Source organism: Cornus florida, unplaced genomic scaffold (assembly GCF_030987335.1).
Source record: "Cornus florida cultivar Cherokee Brave unplaced genomic scaffold, ASM3098733v1 CherokeeBrave_3.0.0_Hap2_Chr10, whole genome shotgun sequence".
In the NCBI taxonomy this organism is placed as follows: domain Eukaryota; kingdom Viridiplantae; phylum Streptophyta; class Magnoliopsida; order Cornales; family Cornaceae; genus Cornus; species Cornus florida.
Genome location: NW_026775580.1, coordinates 112,103,186 through 112,128,900, shown reverse-complemented (window position 1 = coordinate 112,128,900; position 25,715 = coordinate 112,103,186). Strand labels below are relative to the sequence as shown.

The 25,715-nt window shown below is 35.2% G+C and overlaps 3 protein-coding genes and 1 non-coding gene across 6 annotated transcripts; all 4 read right to left on the bottom strand.

Moving 5' to 3' along the window:
• Nucleotides 1–2,893: 2,893 nt before the first annotated feature.
• Nucleotides 2,894–4,023, bottom strand: LOC132278411 (transcription repressor OFP8). Its single transcript, XM_059780201.1, has one exon. The coding sequence runs from the start codon at nucleotides 3,803–3,805 to the stop codon at nucleotides 2,894–2,896; it is 912 nt and encodes a 303-aa protein (XP_059636184.1). The 5' UTR covers nucleotides 3,806–4,023.
• A 3,528-nt stretch (nucleotides 4,024–7,551) lies between these two features.
• TRNAS-GCU (transfer RNA serine (anticodon GCU)) lies at nucleotides 7,552–7,633 on the bottom strand. Its single transcript has one exon. It is a non-coding gene; the product is annotated as a tRNA-Ser (tRNA).
• A 1,322-nt stretch (nucleotides 7,634–8,955) lies between these two features.
• Nucleotides 8,956–17,254, bottom strand: LOC132277203 (subtilisin-like protease SBT6.1). Of its 2 annotated transcripts, XM_059778983.1 has the most exons (10): nucleotides 16,374–17,254; nucleotides 16,017–16,145; nucleotides 15,570–15,722; nucleotides 14,597–14,713; nucleotides 13,280–13,464; nucleotides 12,043–12,306; nucleotides 10,813–11,881; nucleotides 9,754–10,251; nucleotides 9,562–9,622; nucleotides 8,956–9,471 (listed from the first exon to the last, which is right to left on the bottom strand). In XM_059778983.1, exons 1-10 carry the CDS (start codon nucleotides 16,989–16,991, stop codon nucleotides 9,380–9,382), a joined length of 3,186 nt encoding a protein of 1,061 aa, XP_059634966.1. In that variant the 5' UTR covers nucleotides 16,992–17,254; the 3' UTR covers nucleotides 8,956–9,379. The 2 variants fall into 2 exon arrangements, with proteins under 2 accessions (XP_059634966.1, XP_059634967.1); XM_059778984.1 differs by lacking the exon at nucleotides 16,374–17,254 and having other exon boundaries at nucleotides 14,597–14,723.
• Nucleotides 17,255–18,160: 906 nt separating this feature from the next.
• LOC132277202 (uncharacterized) lies at nucleotides 18,161–24,453 on the bottom strand. Of its 2 annotated transcripts, none has more exons than XM_059778981.1 (3): nucleotides 24,156–24,453; nucleotides 19,367–19,461; nucleotides 18,161–18,712 (listed from the first exon to the last, which is right to left on the bottom strand). In XM_059778981.1, the coding sequence occupies exons 1-3, from the start codon at nucleotides 24,306–24,308 to the stop codon at nucleotides 18,304–18,306; spliced, it is 657 nt and encodes a 218-aa protein (XP_059634964.1). In that variant the 5' UTR covers nucleotides 24,309–24,453; the 3' UTR covers nucleotides 18,161–18,303. The 2 variants fall into 2 exon arrangements, with proteins under 2 accessions (XP_059634964.1, XP_059634965.1); XM_059778982.1 differs by having other exon boundaries at nucleotides 19,367–19,458.
• Nucleotides 24,454–25,715: the final 1,262 nt, after the last annotated feature.

The following is a 25,715-nucleotide window of genomic DNA, read 5'->3' as shown; positions in this document are numbered from 1 at the left end:
TGACAGGAGACCCAACAACAAATTCCTCAGCTTCATCGTCCCTTTCAGTCAATCAATTCGCGTGGATGGGGCAAACTGTAAAAAAATATATAGTTTAGGGGGGTTTTTTTGCACATACCCCAATAGTTCAGGGGGGTTTTTTGTAACTTTTATAGTTCAGGGGGATTTCTTGCACATACCCCAATAGTTCAGGGGGATTTCTTGCAACTTTTATAATTTAGAGGAGTTTTTTGCACATATCTCAATAATTTCAGGAGATTTAATGCACTTTACCCTTATATTTATATTAGTTGCTTAAAATTTCAAAAATAAAAAAATAAAACTGTTGGCAAAGCAACTTGAAGAGATAAATCTAGTAGTACCTCCATGTGAATGTGGTGGGCTAGACCATGTGTCCTCTGGCTATGGTTGTACAACTTAATTTATGCAGGTTTGGCAGCACCCAACCAAATACACTCCGAGAAATCAAATCCTTCCGCTTGGGGTGGGCTAGACCCTGTGCCCTATGGCCTATGGGTAATTAATACCCGTGACAGAGAGTTATATAGAAAGGGCTCGGCAACCCAAAAAATGCGACCATTAATGGCCCAACTTAAACATCACCACTGACATCACCAGACATTCTTTTAATTTCAATTCCATTTTTTGCATACATTCGAAATTTTGCTCCATAATGTGCCTTCAATTATTAAACACCATACGGAATTTTACCGTCTCTCCCTCTCTCATTCTCTTATGATACACTGTTACTCACAGTGTGTATATATATATATATCTTATATCTGTATATGCATACACAGTGTTATATAGCTGTCAAGGTCAGACACAGTTAACAAAAGCTCTAGCCTAAGTCCCCACACGTAGATAGAAAAAGGAAGTTTGATTCCTTTTCGCCCTAAACCTTAGACATGTCCCTGCCCTTTCCTCGTTCATTGTCTCTTCTTTTTCATTTCAATTGTTTCAAAGTCTCACACCAATTGCAGCCCTTGCCCTAGATTTAAAACAGACCTATCACTTTCCTATTAAACTGCTCACAAATGATCCATTGCTTTCAAAAAAAAAAAAAATTTTTTTAAATATTTATGTATCAACCACAAAAGGAAGTTTTGTAAATCATAGAAAGCGACACATGGATCATATCAGACTGAAAAAAACATTATTTTTTAAAAAATTACAAATCAGAAAATTAAAAATTTATATTTGATAGTTCATATGTTTCAATTTCCTTGTTGAAATAAGATGGTGGAAAATCAAAGTTAAATTTATTGATTTTGAGTTTGATTTTTTTGTGTTTCTTGCTATTTGGAGATTAGCAAACCATAGCTACTGGATTAATTAATATTTTTCCCCTTTTTTTTTTGAATTTCTTGTCTTTCATGTTAACGCATTTAAACCATCTTGTTTTGATTATATTGTCATCTTATGATGGTGTTTACAAAACTGTGCACTACATTACAAAGGAAAACTCTGTTCGATGCTAGGGTGGTGGGTGTGTGTTTTGTTCGTCTTGTCTAATTTTCCAAGTAATGAAAACAAATGAATTGTAATAATTAAACAGATTTGGTTAATAACGATACAAAAAGTAGATGTACCTAATACTTTATCACATTTTGTCTCTTTTATGTACCAAAACTTAGATTAACTTATAAATTTTGTGGTTATGTATGTATACATACATCTTTGTCCACTGCCCAGAAGTCAACTAATGCCTGAATCATCATAAATTATAGATTTTCTTCTTCCTTGCAAGGGTCTTGTGTTCGTGATGTCGGCTAATTTTATATGTAAAACACAAGCTTGTGAAATGGGGTTAAGAGGGTGCTATATGATTATCAAATATGAAATATCAATACTAGCATATAATATTATTGGACAATATTACAATACATAGCCTTTTTAATATTTTATTATTGTAGAGATTGATGAGCTTAAAAAAATATATCATATGAGGACACATGAAATAAAAAAATTCTATTTTATTTTTAATCATTGCCCACGATTTTAAAAGTTTTGTCATGGATGAGTAGAATAGATTATTAGTGTTTACAATAATAAAAGTTTCATATTAGTCAAGTTAAATTACTATTTAAAAGTAGGTTTGAATCATATAACAGAGATTTGTAACATTATATTACATTCTTCATCTAAGTTGCAATGTTTATCATTTTCTCTTCCAAACAGAGCATCAATTACACTCATTCTACACAAAAGCCATTACAAAGTTCTTGTCATCATCAACCTTATCATTTTTCTTCTCTTCCTTTCATTGAATAATGATTTTGTTTAGTAAAGATTGAACCAAGAGTCATTACTATTTGTCAACATCTTAATAATAATATTCATTTTAAAAAAATAGTAATAATAAAAAGTTTCCCTCTCTCCATTTGAAAATGTAGTTCACCTGAGAAGAAACTAACATTTTGCTTTTGAAAAAAAACAAAACCATCCCTTCAATCTCTATCATCTTTTTTCAAAGTCGTAAAATCTGAAAACCATCCATAGACTTTGTCCTCACTCCTATCTTTTTCAAATCAATCACAAAACTTTTCACAACTATCATATCAATTCAAAAAGCATTCCAAAATGCAAAAGCTCTTTTCTTCTTCTCTCTGATTCATCTTTTTATCTCTTGGAAATCCACAAAAGAAAAAGAAAAACAACAAATGAAACAAACAAACAACACCCATTTCAGAAATCAAATTATAACATTAATTAATATCAGTAGCTAATTAGTCTGGTAATACCAAAGACTGAAAATGCAATACAACATTGACTAATTAACAATTGATACAGTCGATAACATGCAACAGTTAGACCGCTAACTATATTTTTTTTTTTCATGAACACATAATTAAGAAGCAAATTAGAGAAAACAGAGTAGAGTTTTCTTTTTCTAAGACCAGTCAGAAAACAGAGCTTCCCAAACCTCTGTGAACACTTCAAGGATGACCCTGTGATGATGATACGAGTTCAACGATAGAAAACACTGCAACAAATTCTCCAGATCCTTGGTCGAAAAGATCTGTCTTTCCACAATCATTTCCACCATAGAAGTCCTGAAATCATTGTAAGGATCACTCGAACGCTTCACCACCGCCAAGCTATCTTTAACCTTCCCCTGTAACGTCACTACACCCGTTTCAGACTCCTTCCTTTGAGATCTTCTCTGTCGATTGGCTGACGGTTTGGGGCGGCGACTGGGTTTTTTCCGGCAAAAGGAGTTGACAGATGAGTCGGAAGATAGAGATTTTGAGGAGAAGAGGGTCGTCTCATCGTCGTCTTCCTCTTCATCGCCGTCGCTGCTAAACCATCTACTATAATTGTCCGCCACTAAAGCGTCAAATTGAACTTTGTCACCCTTTTTGCTCCTCACATGGGTCTTCTTCTTCTTCTTGTTCTTCGCATCTCTCGATCTTTTCTCTTTGGGATTTGATGATTCGAAAGATTTGAAGTCGTAGAATGTGTGCAGAGGCGAAATGGGTGAAACAGGTGGGCATTTACGGCCGTCGACGTCGGCCGGAAAGAGCAGGGACTTTCTGTCCGAGACTTTACTTCTGGGAAAGAGCTCCTTAGCTACAATACAGCTGTTTTCTACAGATTTCACTGTTTGGGAACATTTGTTTCTGCAAATGGAAGGAAATGGACGAGTCGGCTTTGGAGAAAAGAGTTCGCCGAGTTGGGAGTGTGGGGGGTTTTGGGAGACGAAAACGGGTCGGTCCATGACGTCCGATATGTTTCGAGACCGACATGAACCGAATGATGAACGGAACAAGCGAGAGACTCGTTGCTTGAACCGGTTCTCCATTGTAGAGAGAGAGAAAGAGAGGGGCAGGTTAGAGAGAGAGAGAGATTTATTTTGAAGAGGAAGGTGGCGGAGTTAAGTAATAGGGTATGTATATATAAGTACAAAGAAACTTACTTTAGAAGAGTCTTAAATTGATGGTATTTTTAAAGTTCTGACTACAGGTCTTTTTGCTGTTTTTGTCTTCTTTTTTGTTTTTATTGAGAAATTTCAAACATGAAATCCACGCGCAGCAAAGCTTGTTCAAACCACGTTAATTAGTGCTAATTCAAATTTATTTGCAGTGACATTATTATTATTATTATTATTATTTTTTGAAGTTTTTGATGAGTATGCCTACGTGCACATTTGTTTGGACTGTTAAATATATATATATATATATAATTTGGATGTCATGATATACATGACCACATCAACAATCGGTTCGAATTCACCATTACGATATTTTTTATAGGCACTTGCACATTTGTTTGAACTTTTGAAATGTATATATATAATTTTGATGTTATGAGGTGTCTCACATCTCTGTGGAATCCACCACTACAACTGTGGTGATATATTAATCCGTTGTTACTTTTAGATTTTTTTTTAGAAGTGGAAAGCAATAATTTACATTTTAATGTGGAAAGGGCACCAATGGTAATTTAGTAATAAAGGGTAAGACTAAAACAAGTTCATTATTTATAAAATGTAAATTTATTTGCAAATATTATTCAAAAGTAAGATTTTTTCCCTTTTGAAATTTTGTAAAGGATAATGCTTCAAAATTCCTAAAGAACCAAAAAAGTATAGGTCTTTTTTGTCTTTAAAATGTAAAAGTGAGAGGACCTAGTAACTTAGAATTCTAAATTTTAGATGGTAAATTTTGATTTTTCTAGATTTATAATTCTAATTATGAAATTAGGGTTATTGAGTAAGTCTATCAATGAAGAGGGTCTACTTAATTTTTATTTTGTCACTTTATTATTTTGTAGACTCGAACCCTTGTCATTCACTTTGAAAGATAAAAGAGATACTATTAGACCACAAAACTTAAGAAGAGAGAGTCCACTTAATAAAATCATATAAAATATTGGTAATAGCTCATAATAAATTTTGATGTCAATAATTGTTAGTGAGTTGGCTAAAGACTTATATTCTATTTTTCACTTCTTCATACGTGAGTTGTGGAATTGATATGTTGATAGTCAAAATGAGATAAGAAGATGCAAAGTTGACACTCGTGTTTATACTTTATACTCAATGCATGATTCCTGGTAATCTGATACGCATATTTATACTAAAAATGGATTAGAAATATGCAACACCACATACTTTATTTTCACTTTTCAAACTTGAAAATGATGCATTTCATGGAATAGCAAAATTATGGGTGGAAAATACAAAGTTTTAAAAAATAATAATAATAATAATAATAATAATTTGAAATTGTGGGAATTTATTATGAGGAACAGAGGAATCAAATGGGCAGTACCTAATTAGGGTATTGTTTTCTAGGAATGGTTATTCAATAAATGCCCCTCATCATGTTACAGTGGCATGTATGTAGAAAGCAGCCAGAAAGGGTACAAAAGAAGATATTAAGTGCTAAAACCTAAGGTTTTATATTATTTACTCTGTTTTTTATAAACAATTACACACACGTGTGTATATATATAGTAATGCTGTGGTTTCCAATAGGGGAGTATATTAGGACAAACTCTTCACCATTAGCTTACAGACTAACAGTAGTCTTCCCTTTATGTACATGGTAAACCACTGTTTGGATTTGCTTTGAAAAGACAAACATATATTATGAGGCATGGGCAATATAAAGGAGTGACTACACTATTTATCTCTTTATCAGACCACAAGTTTTTTACCTTGGTCAAATCGCAAAGCATAAATTATAAAACTTGGTTCTGTCCAAATTAAAGGTGAATTGCATAAAAATGAGTTTGTAGTTTTTGAAAGTCAACTCACTTTTTAATTTATTCTATTAAAAATCCCTTCCAACTAATTGAGGGAGGTTACTTTTACTAAAATACCCCCACCAACATTATTGGTGGGGGTATTGTTTGGTAATAAGTCAAAAATATTAAATACGTTAACCTTCTATTTCATTATTTTAATTTTCTTGTTAAATATATAGGCCATTGGATCAACAGATATATGGTGATCAATTAGGTCTGCACCGCAACATGCAACAGCTAGCACTGTAAATTTGTACTCTAAGCCATGGAATTTATCAGTTTGGCAGCTTGTAAACTAGTACTGGATTCACTTCCAATCAAATTTTACAATGAGATTCGTGTGAACAACTTAAATTTCCAATGTTGTGAGATGAACACTACCACCCTCTGCTCTCCTTTCACTCAAGATGAATGTCAGAGAGAGAAAGAGAGAGAGAGAGAGAGAGAGATGGTGTGTGTGTGTGTTTTGGAAAATGAGTTTGAGGGTGAATGACAAAGGCAATATTGTCACCTTTTCCATGTTTGATTCTAGCAATCTAATAGATTTAAATCAATCCTTTGTCAATATACTCGTGTCTTGTCCAAACTTTTTCAAAAATTGAAAAAAAGTGGGAGTCTTATATAAGACGACACTCAACAATAAGGAATAAATTATACTCTATGTATACCCACCATATATCCCAATTCCCAAAATTATATATATATATATGACTATATAATGTCAAGGTCTTTCTCTCTGTCTCCCTAGATTTCTCTCTACAAGAGCATCTTGAAGTCCTAGAAGCTTCCAAGAAGACAGAAACAAACTAATCGGTTCAGTTGATTGCCCTTTACTTCCAAAGTCTAACGTACCAAATAGCAAACAGACAGTTTTGGGTTAGTTTGTTTCAGGTTTTGAAGTTGAAGTTAGGTGAGTGACAAGCAGAAACCATTGCAAATGACATTGATTAATTTCGTAATTAAGCCCTACTTTTGCTTTGGTTTGATGCTAGCAGCTGTGTATGACCAAAGTGGCTCTGAAAAATTCAAACACCCCATTTCTTAATTTTAATTAATTAGAACTATATATATATATATATTACTTTTGTTAAAGTTGGTGTATAATATTGTATTTCAAACTTCCATTTAATGTGATAATTGTGAACATTAAGAGATAGAAAGAGTGAGCATGCACATTGAAGGCTTTGAAGCAGTAGGGTCAGCCTCAGGACCCGTGACCAAGTTTTATATGTTTGTCATATATCAGCCAGCATCCCCAGGTAGTGGCAATGGGGTCCTATATTACACCTACTAATAATATTTGTAAAATATTTGGAGTTTTTATAGAATAAACAAACTCTGTTTTATTTAAGTAGGAGTAGTATTATCAAGCATATATATATGCCAATGTTTTCCTGAGTTGTTTTTAGGAATTGAATAAGTATAAATTAATCCACCCACCCAATTTTGTCTACACAATTGACAAATCAATCAGTTTCTTTCCAAGACACCACTTAATTGAGTGCATGATGAAAACAGAAGCTGCAATTAATATTGTTCAAAAGTCAATTTTCTCAGGTGACAGCCAAAAGTCCATTAATGTTGAAGGTGCTTCCAAATAGAAATAAGTTCACCCATTTCCACCTACTTAATAAACCATGCTCTTCTTCAAACAAAATATTCTCTTGCCTTTACATTTCTTCTTTTCATTGATTTCCCAGTCTAGTTATTGGCTATCATTTGAAGAAAAGTGTGCCAAAAAAACCAAAGAAAAATAATATTCATTTCATCTTTTAGTTAAGATGAACAAAAAGTAAACGTCGCCTGAGAGATTCGAACTCTCGCGGGGAAACCCCATGTACTTAGCAGGCACACGCCTTAACCACTCGGCCAAAGCGACTTTGTTGAAACTCCACTGTGGTTTTTAGTTATCAAACAGTTAATTTAAGGTGGTGCCACATTCTAGATTCACCAGACTCTCCTGAGTTGTGTTTTTCACTGCATGTAGTTTTTCATTCTGGAGTATAAGAAAAGAGAATGCAAGAACGAAAGAGAAATTATTATTATTTTTTTTTTTGGGTAAGTAAATTTTATTAGTTTGATTAAGAAGATGTGAAAGGAAATGAAAAGAATAGAATAAGCATGGCTGTTCACTTTATTTACCGAAAATAAATAAGCATAACTGTGCAATCACTTAAATCCAAAAAGAAAAGAAAAAAATTAATCACCTAAGTTAAATCATCCCACTTGCAGAATGTGTAGCTTTTGCAACCCGTTAAAAGAACCCTATTCTTTCCCCTACTTGTTAAGTAAATCAAATTGTGGAAAGGAGACTAATTTTAAAAGTTTCTCCTCCCTTCTTTCAATCTGTATTCAACGGCATTTATATCCATGCTATATGTTGAACTCAACTAGTAGTTGACTCATTTGGACTGTATATGGCCTTCCAAAAACTCAATGATTATGTGGAATTAAAATTAATCAAATCTCATCCTTTTTCTATTTTCTATTGTTGAGTTTGTATGTGGAATTAAAATTAATCAAATCTAATCCTTTTTCTATTTTCTTCTGGATGAGTGTTAAATTGTTGAGTTTGTACCGTTCAAAATTATACATTAGGCTTCGTTTGTTTGGATGTAAATTTTCAGATGTTTGGTTGTCGTAAATATTTTACGAAAAAAAAAATATTAAAAGTTAACAAAAATAACTTATCCATCAATTTTCGGCAAATTATTTTACATATCTCACTCGATGGATTGGACCTCATTCTCAACGTAGACTTTTGCCAAACACCAACAAAGTAAAAATAAAAGAATATTTTACCTGGATAAAAAAAAATATTTTCTAAAAAGAATAGTTTAGGTGTACAAAGAGAGGATCCGCTTCGACGTCTATGATTAGACCCAAAAAATAATCCCTGACAAATAACAATGGGACACTAATCTACATACTATAAACTCTCTTCTTTAAATGAGTAGAACTTGATAAAATAAAAAAAAAGAACCCACACCACACAGATATTTGAACTCTCAACTTTAAGAAGAAAAGGTTCTACTACATTATAGCTTTGTTTCGATTTCAAGAAACGAGAAATTTTCTCCAGTGAATATCACCGACACCATATGGATCATGTTGGTAAGTGGTCAGCTCAGGCCATATCAGTCAAGGTCGCAATACTCAAAATTGAAACCAATAACAACATCATCAACGAAGCGCCTGAAATTCAGTTAAAACTGTATATTTATAAGCCAATTAAAGAGTTACAGATTCCAAGCATTTTCTTGTGAAATTTATCAATAATTTTCCCCTATACATTAACAAGGAAAAGTTAACCTGCTCGAGAGCAGAAGAAGACATTATGACACTGCACTTGCTAAGGAATAGAAACCGCATTCTTGCCCAGCGCTGAAGCCCCGTTGCTTGGAGGGATCTATGATTTTTCATTACATTCAGAATATTTGTGCACTGCAAATAATCCGAACAAAGAAAAAAGCTACAAGTGTAGATTATGAATACAAAACTCATTTTCCCATGATAATGCGGACACCAAAATTCTCAAGCTGTGCAACAAAGTTACAGGAGACAACACTCTTGACCGTGTGTAGCAATCGTACAGGAGAAAGGCCATCTCAAAATTCATCCATGACTATAAATTGCCAAAACGACCAGAGCCAGATCCCTTCCTCCGCCTCCTGCGCCTTTGTCGAAGTCTCCACAAGATTAAGAAAAGCAGAAGGCCTAACAACCAGCATACATGTCAATTAAAACACGCAAGAATTGAAGTGATTTACTGTGCTCAAGTATTGAGATCAAATGATGTGCACTAACCAGAAACAGCAACAATAGAAGGTACAAGCCACTGACTTGCGACAAGCACAGGCATATCAAGCTGCAAATAAAGGCATAAAATGACAGTAATTTCAGCGTCTCTAGAATATAAATGATGAGCAGAACTGATGGGAAAGAATCAATAATATTAAATCAAAAGAGAACCACAAAGTACTATTTTCAGTCTCTTACATCCTCTCCATAGAATAAACCCAAGTACTTGTTTCCCGAAGAATCATCCTTCTTCTTCCCAGTCAAATTAGGCTGCTTCATATCAGAAGTCTCCACAGTAGAGTTTGAACCACTCCCCAAATCGATAACAGGATAGCCTGGCAGTCTGCGGTTTCTTCCCCTGACCTGTAAACCATAGCCCTTAGTCCCCCATACCTCAAAACTGGAGTCACTCCTACAGACCAATTCCTTTCCAACAACCGCAGAATAAGTAGAGAAATTCACATCAGTTCTGCGAGATGGTAACTGGTTGTCATCTTGGTATAAGGGTGTATCTCGTCTAGCTGAGTTCAAGAAAAGTACAGGATCTTTGATGTTCTTGCTTGTGAAATCTAATATTTTCCTCAAAAGCCAATAACAATTAGTCACCATGTGGCTGCTGTCCAAACAGTTGGAGTCTCCATAGACTGCAATTCGACCCTTACCCATCTCCAAAAGACCAAGAATAGGGGAGTCTGCCTACAATCATTGATATACACATTAAATTTATAGTGCACATTACATCAAAATTGTCACAGAAAAGATAAATAATTTTCATGTTCCTGGAGGGATTCTAATTGTCCTTGATCTGATGACATGAACTTTGGTTCAAGTGTACATGGTCCATCAGCTGGGCATTAATGAAACTTTTCACATTAATTTTTCACAAAATTATCAACACGTACTAATATTATCAACTACTTAGAGCAACTCATCTACAAAAATTTTAATTAATTGAGAGAGAAATTAAATAAAGATTAAAAAAGGGTCAACTGCAAATACAGAATTTTGAATTTTTTAGTCACATTTACATCGCGGGAAATTTTTCCAATTGCTTTCATTATGCTTGTCCAGCTATTGTTTCAATTACTGGTGCGGCATATAGGGTAACAAAGTAGATAAAACTGCTTAAAAATTCACTCTTCATAGCCTAAAAGGTAATACCATCCAAAAAATAATTTTACCCTCACCTTTTGTTTTTACTTGGTCTTTTCTTTTTCAACAACCAGAAAGAAAATAGAAGTAGCCTTGTGTGCTCACCCTTGTCAAACTCGAGCTTAAAATATTCTGGGTGGCTCCACTCTCTGAGCTATCCAGGAAAGGAAAGCTGTGCAGATATCCACCTCCTGGAAACTTTACAATATCAGTTCCGGACGCATAACGACTCTGCTCACCATTGATAGAAAAATCACCATTCAGAATCTTATCTCCAAAGGCAATCTCAAATGGGGCCAAAAGATCATTTAATGCAGGGATATTCGCGCCTCCAGTCACTGGGGTCCACCAACTCCGTGTGTTATCATCAAAAAATCTCATCTTCACCATTGTGTCGACATTATACCACTCAGCAAAAACAGCCAGACCTAGTCCAGTATTGATTACATCATCCCTCAGCTTTTCGATCTCTTCAGTGAAGTACTCATCCTCAAGATCCACTAGCAGAAGTGTTCCGTACTGATTTGCATCAAAGCATGTAAGAGGCGAACCAAGTGTTTCAACATAGTATCCAGCATCTCTTAACATGTTGAACATAATGTGGAAATTCGTGTGCAGGTGATCCCCATGCCAGTCAAGGATGTCATTCCGAACATCCAATGAGTCTCTTGGAATATAACCAGGTGGGTATTTGATACTGTGAAATTGATCCCATAAAACCCGTTTTGATCTTGGAGGAGTTGGAACCACTTTCAGTTTCAAGTGAAGGACACAGGTACTACTTCGAGGGCCCTTCTCTCCTGGGGCTGCAGGGCTGTATACAGCAACTGTTACATTGCCTTCAATAACTCCAGAAAACTGAGCTCCTTCTTCCTTAATTTGCATGTGCAGTGCTATATAACCAGTCCACGGCCAAATGACATCCGAATAAGTGAAGTGAATGCTGAGAAGATTGCCTTCCTCATTTGAAGGATGCCATGTTGGTGGACTTCTAACAAAGCCAATTGCACCCATCCCATTCAAAATGGTAGTATTGAAGATAACAGGCATGGCACCTGCATAGAGTGGTTGATGGCAAAAAGGCCAGGAATAAGGGCAATCAGTATAATCCAAAATACTAGGGAAGAAGCTTGCTCGAGGTTGGTAGGTCTTCAAGATTTCGTATGATTTTAACCTGACATAGAATTCAAACCTCAGAAACGGTAACACAAAGATTAGACATAATAATGACAATAACAAGAATGGATAATGGTAGCGTCAACAAGAACTAGCAGTGTTTGTAGTAATAAAAAATTAACATGTAAAAGTAAGAGCCTGGTTACATGGAGAACTCACAGATCAACTCTCCCTGCACCCTGCTCATACATATTTGGACCAGAAAGTTTTGCAGCCCCCTCAACCAGTGCTTGTTTCATGCTTGCCGGATTTAAAATGTCCTTTCGGTTGGCTTCAGGTATGACACTAACAAGAAGGCACACCACACCAGCAACTACAGGACTTGCCACACTAGTACCAGATAAACTTTTACAACCTGTGCTGATCTTGGATCCCATAATTTCCCGTCCATATGCAACAATATCTGGCTTCACACGACCATAACTGCAGGGGCAAAGTTGCTTGGTCAAAAATGTACAATTTCATCAGTATAAACAACTCGTGGTATTTCCGGGAAAAAAATAAATAAATAACTTGCTGTTGCTGTCAATTTATCTTTTTTGTCGCGTGGATAAAAGAATCGACAAACCAGAAGTTGCAAGTAACATTACTTTCAGGGTGCCCAAGCAAGTGGATTGTGCAAGGAGGAATTTTAATAATAAAGCAAGGGATGACTGAACATATTAACAAAAAGTAAAAATCTTCATGAATAAATTAACATCGCCGATAATCATGCTAACAAGTTGTGAGTAGCAATTGATTAACATGGTTCATGTATAGGATGGCATTGTATAGTACTTTATAGCACAAGAAAAAGGAGCTTCAGAAACAGCTCAACTCTCATGATGCAAAAACGGCATTACGATGTCTTTGTCCAACATAAGGAAGATGGTAAAATTCTTCTGTGCAACAAAGATTAAAATTTCTCCATCATTTACAGATTAGTATCGTGATTTTCAAATTCAATGTCAGTAAATGTGTTTGTGAGTGTGAGTAAACTTGTGAATGAGGAGCAATGTCACATTGTCTAAGGCATACAGGTCGAGGTGCAGTTTTGTATAAGAGTCAGATCTATCTAAACCCAAAATGGTAGGATGCCACTTAATTTCCAAATGTAAGATATTATATCATCTGCATCCAATCATAGTACATATATCAATCTAGATAAAACAATTTGAAATTAGTAGTTTCATGTGTTCATTTTAAAAGCAATTTTAGAAAACTCGTGGTAATCAAGGAATTCTTTTGTACTCTTTTGTCGGATATGCCTATCTGCTAAATGTCCAACCATAGACATGTCTGCATGCATGTGCATTAATCATGGACTACCAGAAAGAGGATCAAAAGAGGACACATTTAAACCATACAAATGAAAAACAGACAGACAAGAACAAAAATAAAATTTAAAGAAGAATACCCATGAGGAATCTCCCAAGTACTCATGCCACGTGAGGAGAATGAGGCTATGTGATCACTGTAATCGATACCACCAACACCTATAACGTCACTTTGATCTGCTGGGTTGTTTAGGGTACCATAAAGTGGTCCATCATTTCCAATTGCAGAAACCATGATGATATTGTTTGCCGTCAGTTCCCAGACCTGGTGAAAAATGCAGCCATATAAGATTATTTTTTATCACTAAAGTAATGTTAGTTCTTAGAATGAATGGCAAAAATGATCAAAAGAAATAAGCACAAGTATCTCATGACATATTTACATTGGAAAGCTAATCAAATCACAACTAAAATTTTAGAAACTTGAAATTTCTTTCAAAAATGGTACTCGATCCTCATAGAGAATGTTAGGCTAAACATCCCAAATTCTTTCGGGATCCTTGACATTACTGTGACCACCACTTGTGAAATTCGAGATCAGTACTGACGTCATAACAGAGCAAGAAGCACCAGATGCTTGAGGCATGCCAAAATCTTAACATGTTTATCAAGATTTCAATGTTCTCTCAATGTCATAGTCAATTACTCTTGCTATTTGCTAATTATATTGTCTTGATTGATGAAACTAAGGACACGGGTAAAATTAGAGGTGAAGAGAAATCTATAATTAAGAGGGTTTAAAATAACCAAGAGTAAGACTGACTATATTAAATGCAACTAGAGAAATTTTAGAAATAAAAGTGAGGATGCAATACCAAAAGGAAAACGGTGTAATTACCGTTTCATTATTCACATAGAGAAAAATTGGAAATGATGTTACTCGGATGGGTTACATTGTGCTTCTAGCATATTAAATGATCGACATATAATAGTAAAATTAAAAAGTAAATTCTATCAACAGTTCATAAACCAACTACGCATTTAAGGGACCAAATGTTATTAAGAAACATGTTCACAAAATGAGCATGATAGAATTGCAGATGGTAAGATGGATCTATGGTAAGACAAAAAAGAACAAAAATTAGAAGTTGAAGTAGCATCAATTGAAGATAAAATGAGAAAAGATGTACAAATACAGTTTGACCATTTGCAACAAGACAAAAAAACTGCATTAATGAGGAAGAGTGATATGATCCACATTGTAGGTAAGTGCTAGGGGAAGGAAAAGGCCAAAATTAACATGAATTGGATGGTAAAAAAGATACGATAATGTGCGTTTTAACTGTAAAAACAGCCTCATATTGAGCAAAATGAAGAAATAAAATTAATTTAGTCAACTCCTAATAGTTAGGATAAGGATTTGTTAAGATGAGTTAATATGTGAATGGGAGTCTTACCTTCTCTACAAAAGGAAGGTCCAAGTAATCAGGTCCACCTATACTCAAATTTAGAACATCCATTTTGGTTGCAATCGCGTAGTTGAATGCATCAAGGAACCATGATGTGTATGATACCTGCAATGAGCTGAATACAAACTTCTCATAGTCTTGCCAAAACAATATTATCAGTTGTTTTTTTGATAAGTTGAAACAATATTATCAGATTAGATTAGTAAAAGGAAATGCAATCAGAATTATGTCTTGAAGCATACTTAGCATACTGAATTGGAATTTCTAAAATTTTGCTCATACTCGCTGCTCTTGGCTTGAATTTTTGTAGTTCACAATTCATAGTACTTTTGATGCGTGGTCATATTTTCTTATTTTGAAAAATACATCTTCAAAACCGAATTTGTGGCTCTTTCTTTTATCTTGTAATATTTATTTTTATTCTTTCCGGCAAATAACCCACACACCCACTTCGCCCTTGTAGGGACTTGAACTCTCAACTTTCCACTTTTGTAGGTAGAGAATATAACACTGGGCTACAACCCTTGGTCGTGGTCCATTATTTGTTCAACAGATCCAAAATCCAAGATAGATCATATTACATAGTAACCAAAAGCTTAAAATTGCTCATATTAAACAGCAGGTGATAATTAACCCAAAGACCACCATTTTATAGCATTGATCACAACACCATGAGCATCAAGTTCACATAACAAAAGGAATAAACACTGAAGAGACCAAATCCAACGAGGATATCATCTATGCCCCTTCTTTTGCATCGAGCAATTTGTGGCTGAAATCTCCAATGCGACATTTTTTAGTAAATAAAGCACTGATTGTTAGCCTTCTCTTGAGCAAATCAAATGACAATATTATATCCTCTATCTCAATTGCAATACAAAGAGAAAGTAGGAAAGGTAATGCAAATTCTACACAAATTGGTGATATGAATCCATTAGTTGAAATGCACACTATGCATTACCTGCGCATCAGTAAACACACGAAAAGCATAAATCTCTGTGTCTGGAGCAAAACCAAGGCACTCTCCATAGTCACCCGCAATAACTCCAGCAACAAATGTCCCATGTCCAAGATTGTCATTTAGAGTGTCCTCATTGGTCCAATTTGTACGCTCCTGAAACAGTGCAACATGAAAATCAACCCCACCCTAACCAATCGTATTATAGCAAATTAAGGAGTTTTTTTCTCTTAGGGTGGAGGGCAAGTAAATCACTCGCTCAAATTTGTCCCAATGAGAACTCCAACCCTCAACCTTCCATAAACCAGTTAAGCTAAGCCATTGGTGGTAAATTAAGGAGTTTTTCTTTCAAGATGCAATAGAATTCTATACCCAGATACAGTTTCAATTGAACACACCTGACTGAAAAGAACACTAATGGACTCCAACATACTCTATCAACAAAGATACCTTTATATTACGGAAATGTGGGTGGTCTGCCCGGATTCCAGTATCAAATATGGCCATTTTGACTTTTGAGCCAGTGTACCCTTTCGCCCAAAGCACATCCGCACCAAATAAGGATGTGACTTGAGACTTCTGCAAGAAAGCAATTCAAGAATCACAGTCTAAAAACATAATAGTTAACAGAACAAGAACACTCCGATTTTGAAGAACACTCTGAAATTGAGATTAAACCATCATAATTAGTACAAATTATTTAAAAAGAAATCAAGAATCACACTATGCAATAACTAAGGGAAAAAAAAATAAAAATAAAAAATCACACTATGCAATAAAAACACAGATAAATATAATGAAGCTTACCTGCATCATAAGATGACGTTTCCAGTGAATCGTCAAATTACTAGTCTCCGCAGCCACGTATTGATCTCCTTCGCTGAACGACATCGCCGTGAAAATTTTCCCCGGCCGCTTCTTCCCATCCACAAAAGCCCCAAGTTTCTTCGTTCCTTTCTGAAGCAAGCTCCTTTGATGGCTCAAATCGGCCCATACATCCTTCACCAGCTGCAATTTCCCAAACTCCTCAATCAAAGCCGGCTGAACTGAATCTTCAATCGACACCAAGCCGAAATCAGTGGGAAACTTCGCCGCTGGGTTTCTCCGCTCAATCCATTCCCAACGGTCCGATTTGACATTCTCTTCAAGATACGTTTTGTGATCTTCGGCTCTCTTGTATTCAACAAATCTGACAATATAGTTCTTGCGAGTAATTTCTTCTTGTTGTTGCTGTTGTTGTTCTTGATTGGTTGTTAGGTCCGACTCGGATCTTTGTTTCGTCGTTAGGGTTAGGGTTAGGGTTTGGTTTAGGGATGAAGAAAGCTGAGTTCGATCTAGGGAGGTTTTGAATTGAAAGAGAGAGATTGAGATGAGGAGGACAAGGAGAGAGAAACTGAATTTGTAGATTAGAGGAGTGACGATCATGGTGAGTGTGACGACCTTCTCTAATGCTGAATTATTTGGCGCGAAAGTTCCCACATTGAGAGAGAGTTCTTAGTGAAAGGCTGACTGTGGTGTTATTTATGCGCAGTGTAGGAGTTGAGTTCACGTTTCTTGATACTACTCTGTTTCTGGGTTTTATATGAGGAAACACTGTACAGTTACGCAGGGTGCGCGGAGAACATTTTTTCTTTACCGATCTGTTTGGGAACACGAGGATTTCTTCTTCCAATCGTGGATAAGTTTATTCGTGTTTGTGGAAACCATAATCCAGTGGAGTAGTGATATTTAAATCGAAAGAGTTGTAAAGTATAAACAAGTGGAGGCCCAATTTCTTTCCTTAATTATTGTATAGATGGCCAATTAAAAATGGACAATTCTTTGCAACTATATTTTAAGTAAATAAATGTAAAATTTAACTTCTAATTTAAGTCACATAAAGAGGGGCGAGAACAAATTCGAAAGTGAAATTGCGAAGACAGCAAAATTGCAAATAGTGAAAACATAAGCAGGAGCATGTAGAGCAAGAATGCGAGTGTGCCACTTATTGACAATGATTGTGTGACTTAACTTTTGATTGATCAAGACATTAATTTTGTGTTTTTAGACAATAGACATTGAAGACACCTTTTTATTAATTTTATTCACCAAAAAAAACTAAAAAACTGAAGATTTTTACTTTAACATTTTCACCAAATTTATCTGTCATTTACTATTTTTTATTTTTGTTGACTCAGAAAATTATATTTAGCCCCCACCAGGACATTATTTTATTTTCTTCCAAAGTTCAAGCCCTTTATGCTCATTTCTCAGGTTGGAGCCCAAATTCCTAGTGTTTAAATGTTGAGACAATTTTATTTTTATTTTTTGTAACTAAAACTTTTATCTAGATTATTCCTGCAGGCATGAAAAGCCGTCCTATTGCAGAAGTCATGCTATAATCTCTTTAGGAAGAAGAGTTGAGCACTTAAAAAGTTCCCACAAATAGTAATTCTTGCATATGATTTTCAACCAGCAACTAGAAAAGTTGAGGAGAATGCAGTGAACAATTAAGATTCCCATCAAAGTAATAGGCTTGTATCTATCATTGAGTTAGAAGCAAAGATCGGTTTCAACAATAAATGGCGTAGGCATAATCATTCCCACATTCCATCTTACAAAAAGGAGAAGTTGGCATTTTTTATTTTTATTTTTTCTTCATTTGTGTTTCTTACAGTTTTACATGAATGAAATGCTGTGAATCATCCATCAAGACTACTGAAGAGGAAAAACGCAAGGGAAGAGATAGCAGAGACCATTATCTGCCTTGACCTTCTTGTTTTTTAAGAGAAGGAACTGACATGAACCATTGCTTCCAGGGTGCATCTTTCTGTTGTTCCAGCCATGACAAGAAAGCACTGTCTAACAAGCAGAAGATATTTACGTAAAGAAGCTGGTACTTCACTGGAACATATCGGAAATTCAAAACCTGAACAGCTGGCCATACACCGCCCTCCAGAATCAACGCAGGGAGAAAATCCCTTTTCACATCTTCCTTAACTTGAGCAGCATTCTTACCAGCTGAAAATCCCATGTAGGTGAAAAACACAAGCAAATCGAAGGGGCCAAAGATTAGACCATCCAATGCAACTTTAGTAGCAACAAATCGTACAGACTTTGGCTGTAGTTGAAGCCTAAACCTAATCAATCGGTCCAAGCCTTGATACCTACAATGGAAACAAATAACCCATCAATTCTCCTCCTTCAATTGCGCACACAGACATCTCTGTTCTATAGTCAATTGGGCATTTGATATTTAAACATCTGCATTCAGCTCCAGAAGTTTCAATAAAAATGCTGGTTAAACTAATTATTTATTTTCAACCCAAACTCGTGTTTCAACAACGTTCAACATTCCAGCTTTGAGAAAATGTCACATTGGATGTGTATGTATACATTAACACAATGTTGTAAATTTTTATTTGCTCTCTATTTCTAGCATTTCTAATGTATCAAGTATTTACAAGGCACTTGCTCTTTGTCCACTTACCTTCCATTTTTTTTCATTTCTGTGAACCTGTTTGGGATGTCATCTCAGGATGTACACAGCATACAATCAGATTAAACACACAAGTGAGTACCCCAAGTGAGTACCCAATGTGCAGCGAATGCATCTTCAGTCTAAACAATACAAGTGAAACAATCAATCTGCAATCTATCACCCTAATTGCACAATAATGTACCTAAGGATCTAACAGTAACTGTAATTTACGAAGAAAATAAAAGAAAAAAAGAAAGGAAGGATGATTCATAAATTTAAAGCTGGAAACTAAACTAAACGCTATAAACAGAATGGATAGAACAAGCCAGGAATAACCAACCAGAAGTGCCCTGCTGGCCCAACAAAACCAAATCCAAACATACTAGTGATAGCGACCCGTTTCCAGTTAATTTTAAATTCTTCACCTGCATCCTGCTTCAAGAAACCGATATTTCAGTCCCAATTTGTGCAAAAGAACTCATTGATAGACGCTCATTATAACTTTTAAGTCAAATACTAGCATTGACATCAGCTTCAAAATAGAAAAACAGGAAAATCAAATGCCAATGCTGCTATAGCATCAACGGAAACCAAAGAAAATGAAATTAAATGGAAAAACATAACAAAACAAAAACATTTACTTAAGAATTCATCCTGCATAAGACATATGCCCGTGTTACTTGATAGGTTTTTGCTTTAAATTTAAATAATACAATTTGTATGACCGTCATAACTTTAACCAAAAAGCCCTTGGTGCCTTTTTAACAACAAAAAGGTTGGGATATACAACAGCACTCCATCATGTACCATACACAGCTAATGCATGTTGTGTAATAGTTGACAACATAGAATTGGAAGACACACAAACAGGGACGGAATTTAGTAATTTATCTATTCCGCATAAAATTTTAAGTGGAGGTGAATATACTTATCACTAAACACTTAATATTTAAAAAAGTTTCAAAAGAAACTATCAATTTATAATTAGCACTTAAAATTCAGCATTTAAGATTTTTATACTTAATTTTCAATTTTATCAATACAAACACCTAAGTCAACCCCTAGGTTAATGTGTGTAATTCACCAAAGTGAACACATTCAAGAAAAAAAGACTTACAAGGACGACTGCCAATTTCACATGACTTCCTTGAGTGTAAGACTAAGATTTATTAGCTACACATGGCATATGGATCGCCAGGACTGACAAGCAAATGACAAATAAATGCACAAAAATCCTAAGAGCGCATTTTGGTTGTAAACTATGAAAACATACCCACTGACATAGGATGGCAATTTCTTTCGACCCGGTAGGTTTCCGCCCCACCCCGCCCCTAATGGGGTGGATTTGGTAGCCCCCTAAATGAATTTGGGGCGGGTAAGGTTAAATAATTAGAAACCCGAAGCGGGTTTGGGGCGGAGGCGGATTAAATAATAAATCCGCCTCACCCCCGCCCCGATTATATATGTACCTTTAAAATTTATATATATATATAAAATATATATTTAATATTTTTAAGGCCCTTGTTAATTTGCTGCAAATGTTAGTTAATATATTAATATTCACTACTTAGTAATTTAAAGGGCTAAAATCTGAAAACCCCCATGTTGTTTATCGAAACTATCTACTAACCCCCTTGAGTATTAAAAAATCCCCTGATATAACATAAACTATCACATTGCCCCCATTCCGTCACAGAACCATTAAGTTCTTGCAAAATGACAAGAATGCCCTTAATAATATTTTAATATTTATTTAAATACAATTATAGTAATTATATATAATTATAATTTTACATATAATTATATATATAATTACTATATAATTACCATAATTACTATATATAATTACTATAATTATAGGAGACTGTAGAGGTGCGCATTATATAATTACTTCTGTATATTATTTCATCAATTCTTAAATATAAAAAAGATGTATAAAATTTACAACCTGTGACTCGTAATTTTAACCTGGGAATTAAAAATTCCTACGCCGTGGAACGTTTGCCGGAACAACATTCCGACGAACGCTGAATTAGGCCTTCTTCCTGCCCGTCTTCATCGGGTCCATTAGGGCTTCCTTCCCGGCTCATAAAATGGTTCCAGCGATGTATGGTGGTCCCAGAGAAGACGAGCGGCAGCCACGTGGCAGTGGCAATAAGCAATGCCACCACCGCCACGACGACGGTGCCGGTACGGCTCTGCCTTCACCGGCGGCTTCGCAATCAACTGATATAGTTGTCGTCGTCATGTTGATGGTTGTGGGGCGAAGTCGTCAACTTTACTGACTTCATCGACGCCAACTTTACTGACTTCATCGACGCCAACGTTCGGAGAGGGGCGACAGCGAGTGGACTGGTAAATAGGAAAATCCGATATGGGTTGTGTTCTGTTTGATGTAAAACATGAGTTCTGATAATCTGATTAATGGGTTGTTGATAGATGCAAGCATTACAAAAGAAGATGCAGTTCAATCTTGATATCGAAATTAACCTTCTTCAAGAAGTTCTTCCTTTTTCCATTTTGTGAAGATTTGGGTTCAGGCCGCAGTCACTTCTGGCTATACCGAGTCATGGTCATAAGAGTTATAGCTAACGTTCTGTAACAACCAAGTCCGAAGAAGAGTAAGCTTAGGTAGGGGGAAATCCAATTCAACATCATCCTCCCCACCATGCCACATAAGAGAAATACCACTTGCTCTACGGATGGGGTCTATTTATGTTGAGACGAAGAAGTCACCAATGACGAGATGATGCAAGAGCAAAGATTAGAGCTCCTGTGATGAGGTCTTTGTGTTTGGGTGTGTTTGGGTGTGAGAGAGAAATAGAGGAAACTGTAGAGACTATATAGAATAAGGGTATTTTAGACTTATAATGTAATATAGGGTGCACGTGATAAACTCCGTTAATTTTTGACGGTCAACTAACAGGGAGGGGGTGATATGATAGTTTTTGTAGTTGAGGGGGTTAGTAGATAGTTTTTGTAAACAATATGGGGGTTTTCAGATTTTAGCCCTAATTTAAAAGCTGGGTTAGCTTATTTATCAACCCAATTTGAGCACATTGGGTTAGTTTTTTTTTTACAAAATAATAAAAGTGGTATAACCCGCACCACCCCCGCAATTAAATGAAGTACGCAGGGCGAAGTTGATACTTTGTCTGTCGGAGTAAGAGCGAAGATGGTATACCAACTACAAACCTGTTCTAGAATAGGGACAGAGTTGGAATGACGAAATTTCTAACGGAGTAGAGTAGGTTTAGCTAAACCCGCCCTAACTCCGCCCCATTGCCATCCCAACCCACTGTCTGAATGTCATAGTGACTCAACCTAGCTACTAATTATTAGAAAAAATATATATATATCGGTGCAATGGTAACAGCTCCGGCTGAAAAAAACAGCTACTTTGTACAAAAATAATGTCAAATACAAAGTCTATCTCCAATCTTCCCCACCATTACCGGCATAGACCAGACCAGAACTAAGTAATGTTGCCTTGGGTTCAAAATAAAGGATCCTCTTTTACCAGATGCTAAATATCTTGTATAGGTACAAAGCCAAACAAGTCCATGCAGACTTGAAGTTTGAGCTAATGTAAAAGAAGGCAAATGCAAGTCATGCAGTCTGAATTCCACTTATAACAGATAATATCAATGAGACCACTGAAGGTCTATCAGAATGCATGTCAAAATATTAATATGTTATAAGAAAATCAGGAATAATAGCAATGGAGATGTAGGTATAATTACTACCAACTAATGAAGATTGTGCAACTCAATGTACACAGCTTAGAGCCCAAGATAGAATCATCTACTTTTAAAAACTTTGAGGTGCATAGGTAGATTACAAATTCATTAAAGGACCAAAGGTGGGGGAACCTATAAATAAAGACCCCAAAATCACAAGTACATAAAACATGTCCGTCACTGAGATAAAACTTGACTATCCATATAATCCACAAAATCCAAAAAGGAACAATGAACAGCTCCACCCTCTTCTTAAAAACTATAGAAACTCAAAATACTTGCTTATCATATAAATAGGCAATTCCACATTTGCAAATGATCTAACAATCTCTCTTTCCACATGCTCCACTTCTAATAAAGTGAAGCAGTTTTTCACATCATATTTTCCTACTCTCTACTGTCTCACTCTTCCAACCACCAAGCATATCAGCCAGTGTGAACATGGAAGACCAATTTGGAAGGAATATTCTCCTTTTGACTACATTATTTATGTGAAGCTTTCCCAGTGTGCCACCATACAAGCAAAGAATGCTGCTTCAGATTTAGCATTTAAGCTCTAGTGCCCCTAGGCCCAAGTTCATTTCTGTGGGAACTAGCCATCTAAGTCTCCCACCAATTATTTGTAAGCCAACCTAACTTCAGACATCCCACTCCTCGTAGGACCCCAAAGCCACATCCTCCCATCAAGCCCACAACTTCACCCTCCATCCCCCAATAATGAATAATCCTCCTAATCATTGCGTCCCACAATACTCTGCTCTGTGATTTCTAGTAGTAGTCAGCCACCAAAGCTTCCTTATTCGCAACTATCTTATACTGGTAAATGTCCCCCCAAAACTAAAGTCCCACATTAAATGTAATTCCAAGAGCTCATTAGATGCCATTTCCATCTTTGAACCAGAAATTTTAAATAAAATCATCTGGTCCAGCCCTGATGGTCTTCCACAAACAAACACCATGCAACTTCATAACCTCTATAGACATTCAGTCACCTCCAGATTCCCATACATCTCTAATAATACTTTTCTAAAAGCTGTCCTTATCTTTAGAGTAACCCCCAAGCAAGGTTTGATTGAAGTCCTTCAACTTCTTACTCACAATTAGACAAGCACTGTAGATATAGGTGTGTTCAAGGGAATAAAGGCTAATAAAAGATTAAAAGTGCTGGGGTATAATACAGGGAGGATTTAAAGTATCATTGGAGATAAAAATTGCACAAGATTGAAAGAATTGCTCTTTTTCCGTTATTGCATACACCCAATACTTTAATAATAAACCTAAGCATGTATGTGCGTGTATATGTGCACAAATTCTTATATATATACACACACACACACACTTGCACATTCGAATCAGGAAAATATGGGGATACGAATAACGGGTACTCACAGAGATTTGAAGATGTTTCTTGGCAGTAGAGTGAGTGATGGATTGGGCAACGATATCTCCAACGCCCCAGAGAAATCCGGAGCTGATGACCTGGGTCTTCACTGGATGAACCGACAAGCAATTCTGGTACCATTTCCACACTCTCAACATCATCCAATTGATTTGTCTGGTCAATTTAGATTGAGAACAGCGATATGGTTGTTAATGGGTACTGGGTAGAATCGAATTTTAGAGGGAGAAAGAGAGGATACGAGTTTTAAGCCCATGCCCTATTCAGCACTTCAGGACCACCTTTGGCAGGTGGCCTTTCTTTGTATCTCTCTCATTGATTTTTAAATAAAACTTGTGAGGTTTATTTGCCACTTTTATTATTTTGTTGTCTACTCATATTCTTATTTTGACAGAAATCAATTCTATTACTTCCGCAATTATGGATCAGTATTACCTAGCAATTTGGGAGTAATTTTTCCATTAAATTTTTTTAAAATAAAAGTTCAACACTCACTATATTTTATCTTTATTGGGCTCGAACACCCCCCACCTTGGATAGATTGGTGAGTTTCATTTCATTATAATTACAACAATGAAATGATTAGTTAAAACTATAGATTTATTTTGTGAAGAAAATAGTACTAGTATTATACTAAAACAAATTGGGATCAATTTAGGTGAATTTACAGGCACAATGAGTTTTTAGGAAAATTTCATAAACAAAGGATTATGTATAAAATGTGATGCAATCTTCAAGTGATTATAGAATCGCTTATTTGATTTCGTTAAGAGAAATTATTTTTTTGACGGCAATTGCTCTTTGTTAATTGATGGAACCAATTGAAAAATTGACATTAATTTCTCAGTGTTATTGTGCAAAATGGATTTTTAAAATAATAATAATTATTTGATGTGATTTTATTTAATTTTATATATTTTTTTAATATGTTTACTTGTGATACATTATATCCTACTGTCTATATTTTATTCTCCTCCTTTTTACATTTTTTCTACTTCTTGGATCATCTCCAATGCAAAATATCATTTTTGCATGTCAAATCTATATTTTAAGATGAGCTATAGTGTCAAAATATTATATTTTACCAATTCTACTCCAATGGTGCATTTAATCAAAAATGCTATTTTTTGACACAACAACTAATATTTTTCAACTACCATTCCCAACTACAATTTTCAACAACCATTTTTTTTTTTTTTTTTAACTGTTTATATTTTATTTAGCTTATTTGTCTTATTAAAATAATAAATAAAAACACTGACATATCTATACTATTATTAAATGTACAAAGTATTTCAATGTTTCAGTATTTCAGTATTTATTTATTTATTTATATAAAAAATATATTTATTAATTGATATAAAAATAATTTTTATAAAAATAGTTTCTATAAAACTTTAAAAATTATCTAATAAAATCAATCACAATAAAATATTTATTAATTGATATAAAAAAAATAGTTATTTTTTTATGTATAATTATCACAATATAACGAGCCCGGCCCAGTTATGATTATGTCATTATCAGGAAAGGACACATGTCATCATCCT